At 41.0% G+C, this 8383-nt stretch overlaps 1 protein-coding gene across 4 annotated transcripts in view; it reads left to right on the forward strand.

Moving 5' to 3' along the window:
- LOC108248052 (rho GTPase-activating protein 44) overlaps window positions 1–8383 on the forward strand; it is a 52465-nt gene that overhangs the window by 26349 nt on the left and 17733 nt on the right. For all 4 annotated transcript variants that reach the window (XM_037980948.1, XM_017436523.3, XM_017436525.3 and 1 more), the window contains exons 7-12: window positions 1413–1530; window positions 1743–1811; window positions 1892–1973; window positions 3171–3298; window positions 3680–3791; window positions 7964–8045. In XM_037980948.1, the coding sequence (XP_037836876.1) occupies window positions 1413–1530; window positions 1743–1811; window positions 1892–1973; window positions 3171–3298; window positions 3680–3791; window positions 7964–8045 (591 nt within the window). The remainder of the gene's footprint in view (window positions 1–1412; window positions 1531–1742; window positions 1812–1891; window positions 1974–3170; window positions 3299–3679; window positions 3792–7963; window positions 8046–8383) is intronic.

Genomic DNA, 8383 nt, shown 5'->3' on the forward strand with positions numbered 1-8383 from the left:
CTGTCCTCAGGGCTTCTGTCCTCAGGGCTTCTGTCCTCAGGGCTTCTGTCCTGCAGGTTTCACCTGTTCCTCTGCTCCAACACACCTGATTTGATTAACAGGCTTCTGCAGAACAAGAAGAGGTGTAACCATGAATCAGGTGTGTTGGAGCAGAGAAACAAGGAAAACATGCAGGATAGAAGCCCTGAGGACAGTAGCCCTGAGGACAGCAGTCCTGAGGACAGCAGCCCCGAGGACAGAGGTCCTGAGGACAGAAGCCCTGAGGACAGAAGCCCCGAGGACCAGGGCTGACCACGCTTACAGAAAGACACTAATAATTTTGTGGCCGAAGATCTCAGTGAGAAGACGTGGACGTTGTGATGTAAAAACAAACATTTTGGTGTGAAAACTCACATCTTCTAATTAACAAAGCATCCTTATAATGTGATGAAATATCCAACAGTTGGCAAACATGTGGTGTTAATTTAGCGTTTAATCGAGCAACGAAACAGTGATTAGATTAAAACTCTAAATGTGTTTATTCTGCTGATGTGTGGAAATAATTAAACATTAAGGAGAGACTCGCCGGAGCTCAGCTGTTTCTGACAAACCTGCAGAGAAACGGTTTTATGGACATTAAACAGTAAATTAACTGTCGTTAATTAACTGTTAATTACCTGGACTTCTTCTCTTGTTGGAGGGAAAAAGTCCTGTCGACTTTTTTTACACTTTTAGAAAAGAAACGAGATTAAACTGAGGAAAAAATCTGCTTTTAAGCTCTTAGAACATTTGAAAAAACAAATGTGACCCAGTTTTTCTGAAATTTGGTTTGGTATAGAATAATTAATCAATATAAAGTGATATTGTTGATAAATTAAGTTAAATAAAAAACATTTAAACATTTATTTCTGGACGTTTTTAGTTCAGAACTTTTGAAGTGAGGTTCTGTGGAGCGTTATTAAAAAATTATATCTCACCTGTTGTAAATCGCTCTTTGAACAACCCCAGTTTGGGGACCTGACTGATGAGCTAATGGCTAGTCGGAACACAGCCACGACCTGCTGCAGTCGCGCTGCTTTAGAAATCCTGACATTGACGGAAATTTTACGTTACATCGTCGTTCCGGCGGAAATATTTTGAAAATTCCTGCAGGTAGTGCCTTAAGGCTGCACCAGAAGTGCTACAGCTAGCTGCCGCCGCCCGTATGAGCTATTGCAAATATCCACTGTAGCAGATTCCTGCCATCTTAAAGCCTCAAAAATGTTTAATTTATTTAAATCTTATTTTATAAACCATATCAACCAATCATACGGGGTCTTAATTATTTGACTCGATGTCGCAGAAACCAGAGTCTTCTTCTTCTTCTGCAAGCTGTTGTGATATCCTCACCAAACATGGTCAGAAACAAACAAGCGAATGTTTGGTGTTCACAGGTACCACCAGTCCAACAAATCCTCGGGACTGTCCAGCAATCTGCAGACGACAGGAGCCAAGGCCGACCACCTCCGGGAGGAAATGGAGGAGGCAGCCAACCGCATGGAGATCTGTCGAGTCAGTCAACATCACTGTAAATAACCAGAATGTCAGACAGTTATTTATCCCTGGAGGAAGACATTTTTCCTCAAGAGACGATGAAAAACAGCTAAAAGTCGAGACACGCAACTTTAACTGGACGCTTCTCACTCAGTTCTTACCTTAGAAGGACAATAATCGTTATCTCCTTTTTTTATTCTTCGGTTTAACGTGTTTTTCTTTCCAAACAGGATCAGTTATCAGCAGACATGTACAGTTTTGTGGCCAAAGAAATTGACTATGCAAGCTTCTTCCAGACGGTAAGTTGAGCGCCGGCGTGAGCGGAGGGGCAGAAGTGAGCAGCAAACGCTGAGCCTTCGGTCTGTTTCCGTCTGTGCAGCTGATAGAAGTCCAGGCCGAGTACCACAGGAAGTCCTTGGAGCTGCTGCAGAGCGTCCTGCCGCAGATTAAAGCTCATCAGGGTGAGTCTTCTTCTGATGCAGCTCCTTTACGGATCTTGTCATAGTTCAAGAAACGGACGCCAGTCTGCAGCAGAACAGCCTCAGTTTGGAGACCGACGAGCTAACGGCTAGTCTGAGCTGAGCCAGGACCAAGTGGGTCGACTCTGCCGACTCCAAACTTTAACAGCAGTTCATGTGACAAGCTAACAGCGGATAATAAAGGCCCGAGCTTGCAGCTTTTAGCTCGCAGCGTTGAGCTCGCAGCTTTTAGCTCGCAGCGTTTAGCTCGCAGCGTTTAGCTTGCAGCGTTTAGCTCACAGCGTTTAGCTTGCAGCTTTTAGCTCACAGCTTTTAGCTCGCAGCTTTTAGCTCGCAGCGTTTAGCTTGCAGCTTTTAGCTCGCAGCTTTTAGCTCGCAGCGTTTAGCTCGCAGCGTTGAGCTCGCAGCGTTTAGCTTGCAGCTTTTAGCTCACAGCGTTTAGCTCGCAGCCTTTAGCTCACAGCGTTTAGCTCGCAGCCTTTAGCTCACAGTGTTTAGCTCGCAGCCTTTAGCTCACAGCGTTTAGCTCGCAGCCTTTAGCTCACAGCGTTTAGCTCGCAGCTTTTAGCTCACAGCGTTTAGCTCGCAGCCTTTAGCTCACAGCGTTTAGCTCGCAGCCTTTAGCTCACAGCGGTTAGCTCGCAGCCTTTAGCTCACAGCGTTTAGCTTGTTTAGGACAGAATTAAAGGCCGAGCACTCCTCGATGGAATGCATATCACCCGCTGCCTCTCGTGTCGGAGATTCAAACTAAAATCATCGAACGACGAGAAGCGATGAAGCTGAAATCTCGTGTGATATTGCGAGATCTTCCGTGATCCGTTAGGATGACTCTCAGCTTCTACGCCGTGGCGGCCATCTTGAAATGGAAACCTTCTGAACGTTTTTGAACGTTGTTAAAACCCGCCGTGTAGTTCTTGAGGTGAAGACGGTGAAAAGTCGGTCAAAGCAGAGCTTCACCTTGAGGGTAGAAGGTGGGGGGGCGGGGTTAAATCAGGGCTCGCAGGGGGCGGGGTTAAATCAGGGCTCGTAGGTGATGGACAGGTTGGCAGATCAGGTCAAGCTGGAGTCCTAATGTTCACAGACAACATCTGTAGTGAGAAAAGGGAGCAGCAGTACTTATTCAGGAGCAGTATCATGTTTGCGAGTGTGTAACAGTGTGTGTGTGTGTGTGCTTCACAGAGACCTGGGTGGAGAAACCGTGTTACGGGAAGCCATTAGAGGAGCACTTAGCGCTCAGCGGGAGAGATATTGCCTTCCCCATCGAGGCGTGTGTCACCATGCTGCTGGAGTGCGGCATGCAGGAGGAGGTAAACACTCGCCGCTCGCCGCTGTGACGCACGGACACCAGAACCGAATATTCCGTCTTAATTACTCCAACGAGGTTCACACTGAAACGTTTTACAGCCTGGAACAAATAATTATTGACTGTTTAATTATCGTTTAATGGGAAGGAACTCCCCAATTTAGTGATTGCTGGTGGAAAGTAATTAACCTGCAGCTGCTGCTTTCTGCACTTTTAGGCTTTAAAGCTTCTGTTTTTATTTACGGGGAGAAAACTCCTGAACGGGATAAGATGAGGAGTCAGATTATTGGTCTTTTTTATGTTTTCACTGATGTTCAGTGTTTAATTTTGTTTTGTAGTTTTTCCTGCCTCGGTTCATGGACATTTTTTATGTTTTTTATTTCAGGGTTTGTTCAGAATCGCTCCCTCTGCCTCCAAGTTGAAGAAGCTGAAGGCGTCTCTGGACTGCGGCGTGTTGGACGTCCAGGAGTTCTCTGTGGACCCGCACGCCATCGCAGGTGAGCCGTCGACACCGCGCCCAAAAACGCCTGGACCGAAACGCCGCCGTTGTCATGGCAACCGGCGGCAGGTTTGAGTTTTCTTACCATCTAAATGTTCGTTTAAACGTTTAAACCTTGAAAGGATTCAAATCCGAATTCATTTTCTCTCATTTTCAGACAGAAAATGAATAAAAAATTAGAATATTTGTTGATAAATTCCAGATATAAGAGAGTAAAGTCAGAGAGAGTCCTGATTTTCTGAAAAGATGATCTGTTTTCTCTCCGCGGCTGTCACCGACTCGCTTCTAAATCCGAACCATGATGGACTACAAAAGGAGGAGAAAGCTTTCAGGCTTTTAAGGTGCCGTTATTGATCTTTTTTTTTTTTATGACAGCATTCCTCTTTGCAGCAGCTGCTGCACAAAGATGCTGTCAGGAGAAAAACACACATCAGGAGGAGCACAAGCTCCTCCTTCACATCGATACATTTTTAATTAAACTGTCAGCTGTTTATTTTTATCGCATTCCTTTAAGGAAGGCTGTTTTTTCTTTTTTAAACCAGTCGAACGCACAAGAAATGGTTGATTTCTGTCAATTTAGCCACATTTAATGTTGTATTTATCAGTGGAGCTGCTTTTATTAATGAAGACAAAAATAATCCTTTTCCTCTTAGATGAGTAGTTTTTATGCCTATTTTTCATTTATGACAAATTTTATTTGAATAACCTTATTTTTCCTTTATGATCCCGCTCTTATTTTCCTAAAATAGTTGAAGTTTCAGTCAAACAGAGAGAGAAACTAAACTTCAGAGTTGTTATTTTTATTGTAGTTTAAAAGCTAAAAACAGAAGAAAAATGGTTTTAAGATAGTTATATTTATATTTTAAATACATTGAAGGTAATCTATCACTGATCCTTTGGAAACTTGATGAGATAAACGTTTAATTAATTGAAAAATGGAAAATCTGAAATCTGAACCTAAACAACAACAGTTATAAGTCAGAGTGTTTTAATCAGGATATAAAACATGAAACAAAGTTCTGCTGGTAGTTAAAGGAAATATAAAACTACTCCTGATGAGATGAAGTTTGCATTAAAGCAGAAAACGTCTTGATTTTAGATGTTCGAGGTGCAATAAATGAGAGGAAATAAAGATGAAGAAGCTGCAGAAATGATGCGAGCTGCTTTCTGAATGAGACATTTGTGACACAGGATGAATTTACTGAATATCTGAGATGAAAGTGACTTTAATCAGACTTTAATCGCCCTCAGAAACAGAAAAATGTGACATTTTCCCTCAGAAACAAACTAACGTCTGAACATGAGACATCAAGGCGCTCAAGGACCAACATCGTCCAGCCTGTCTGAGGTTGGACGTCTTTAGGTTGATGCTGCTGTCTCCCAGTGAGGGACGTCCTCCTGCTTGTCATCAATCCTCCACGTCCCTCTGGGAAATAAAAACAGCGAACCGGAGAAAAAGCTGCAGCGTTGATTTATTTACCGACACGAAGAAAACAGCTTCGTTTTAATAGATTTTACTCGTGTTTGTGTTCGACGGGACGAGCTGCAGCTGAAAGTTCAGGTTTTATTTTAAAAGTTGGGGTTTATTTAAAGTTCAGGTTTTATTTTGAAATTTTGGGTTTTTTTTAAAGTTCAGGTTTATTTAAAGTTCAGGTTTTATTTTGAAAGTTCTGGTTTATTTAAAGTTCAGGTTTTATTTTGAAAGTTTGGGGTTTTTTAAAGTTCTGGTTTATTTAAAGTTCAGGTTTTATTTTGAAATTTTTTTTTTTTTTTTTGAGTATCATTGAAAATAAGCTTTTTTCTGTAAAATCACCTGGCTTTGCCACATTGGCTAAAGACTGATAAATAATAAATATACAAACCAAAAATAGTTTAATTTTTCTTTTTTTTTAACTTTTGCAACTCTTAAATGAAAAGGCTTGTAGAATTTCTTAGAATGGGGACATCGGAAATCTGACTGTGAAATTTTACACATCGAGCTGGATGAGTGGTGCCGAGTCAAATATGGATTTCCTACTACTTGATTTTACCAAAGACTGCAGCTGCAGTCACAAGAGAGAAATAGATCCTACCTTTCCAGATGAGCTCAATTTAGTGAGCTTTGGTGAGGGATGACTGAGGTGCAAACTTCAATTCACATTATTGTTTTATTATCCGTATAAAACAAAGATTTTTTGCACAAAGCTGAATCACTTTGATCTGTTTGTAATCTTCCAGTAAGGGGGGAATAATATGTATTTTTAGAGCATGAAGTCTTTTTTTCTGTTTTCAGCTATGTGATGTGAGCTTTCAGTATTGATGTCTTTCAGTGAATGTGTGTGTGTGAGTGTGTGAGAGACAGAGAGAGATAGTAAGACAGTGTGAAAATGTGTTTCAGTAACATCTTGTGGTCTCCCAGCTTTGACCCTTTCTGCTCGAGTGCTGCATCCTTGGTAGCTGTACGTCCACTTCCTCTTCGCTGTCATCTGACTCAGCGCTGGTAACCTCTTCGTCCTCCTCATCATCATCCTCCTCCTCTTCTTCCTCTTCTTCATCCTCCTCGCTGGCCTCCTCCTCTGCAGCCTGGGGTTCCTCCAAGTTCTGTGAGGAAAAATATTTGCAGAAATTCAGAAGTTTGGGAGTGGATGTACTAAAAAGGACAAATTAGTCAGGCAGCAATGTAGTAACTATGCCAGGCCTGTATGTGGTGCTGTAACCCTGCCATGAAAATACACCAAAAACAGGAAACAAGGTGGGGAGTGTACACATAAAGCTTGTATACTGGCTGTAAAATTTAAAAACCACAAAAAAAAGATGCTTTCGAGCCGTAAGTTAGATTGGAAGTGGGGTCATGAGATCATCGTTTCAAAAGATTGCATTTGGACTGTCTGCACAAAAATACACAAGTGTTTTAAGATTGCTTTTCTTTGAAAAAAAGGTTGTAAAAAATACTGTTCTGGGGTTCTTAAAATGCCTTTTTTTGTTGAAATGCTAAAAAACATTAGCATTTTTACAAAACCTTTCCCAGGGGGCCGGGGCCTGAATCAACAAGCAATTAAAATGTTGTTGGCACCATGTTTACTTTTATTTTGCTTAATTTNTTTAAAGTTCAGGTTTTATTTTGAAAGTTTGGGTTTTTTTAAAGTTAAGGTTTATTTAAAGTTCAGGTTTTGTTCTGAAAGTTAGGGTTTATTTAAAGGCCCAGCATCCCTTGAATGAATGCATATTGCCCGCCGGGAGTTTCAGACTAAGATTATAAAAAATATATTTGTTTTTGGTAGCAGAAGCAGATAAACTGATAATTTGAACAAATAATAAATAATTTCCTACAAAGTGACTCAAATCCTTTTAAAATTCTTTTGTTTTTGCCTGCGTTTGCCTGTCTGTTAGCAAAATATCTCACGAACCGTCGGGCGAATTTTACCGAAACCTCCAGAAATTAATCGCCGCTTCTGCATCTACAACTGATGATGATGATGTCTTTGGGGGACGGCTTGATTCAAGATGGCCGCCACAGCTAACTGACAGTTAGTCTTTTTATGATTGAACGAAACAGAATAAAACACGAGCTTTCAGGTCTCCAAAGGATTTTCTGTGAAAGAATTAGAATATGTGTCGCCAAAAACTAGAAAAATAAAATTAATTTAATGTTTTGTGGAATAATGGTTTCTTCAGGCCACAATTTCACCATAATTTTATTATAATTTTACCATTAATCATGCGTCTGAAGCAGTAATTTACTGAAGATAAACGAGGTTTTTCTGATATCGTTCTTAAAAAGGAGGATAATGGTGCATATTTCCCCTCTCCAGGGGAGACGTTCAGAGTTGCTCACATGGAAACTGTCACAAAGACTTCAGAGGCTGAGAGGAAACAGGAGAATTAAAGGAAATAAAAACAGACAGAAATGTGTCAGCGCAGATGAAATAATTACTCTGGAAACATGCTTTCCACGGGTTTTATTACAAATAAAGGATATTACAGTCAATTTATGAGGAAATGAGATGCACAAATTAAATTTATTCCTCTAAGATGGAAAATGTCCATGTTTACGTTCAGGTAAAGGACAGTTTTAATGTTTAAGTTGAACTCATTTCACCATCCGTGGATATCTTAATCTTTATCATAAATCTGCTCCATGACTGCGAACGCGCAGTTTGGACTCACTGAACTCGTCTTCTCCTCTTCCAGGCGCTCTGAAGTCGTACCTGCGCGAACTGCCCGAGCCGTTAATGACCTTTGACCTCTACAGCGAGTGGATCCAAGCCTCCAAGTGAGTAACTTTACTGAACGATATTACATTATTACAATGAAACATTCAACACACAGAAGTTTGTTGTAAGAATTTGTCAGTTTTTCCATAGAGTGGATCTCCTCCACGATTTCCCGCCAATGGTAGCTTCACATTGTCTCCAACATTGCTGTTCTTCTCCTCTATGTCTACTAATAATTTGAGGTGTAATAATCAGACCCTCCAGGATTTTGCGATGTTGCAACTATTAACGCAAAATCAAGCAAACCCCGCAAAATCGCAACTTTTTGCAACTTTCCCGCAACTTTAACCCAATATTTATTGTTTCTAAAGTGATTCGCCACTGTTTCTGCGGTCTA

The sequence above is a fragment of the Kryptolebias marmoratus genome, linkage group LG17, assembly GCF_001649575.2.
Source record: "Kryptolebias marmoratus isolate JLee-2015 linkage group LG17, ASM164957v2, whole genome shotgun sequence".
NCBI lineage: Eukaryota > Metazoa > Chordata > Actinopteri > Cyprinodontiformes > Rivulidae > Kryptolebias > Kryptolebias marmoratus.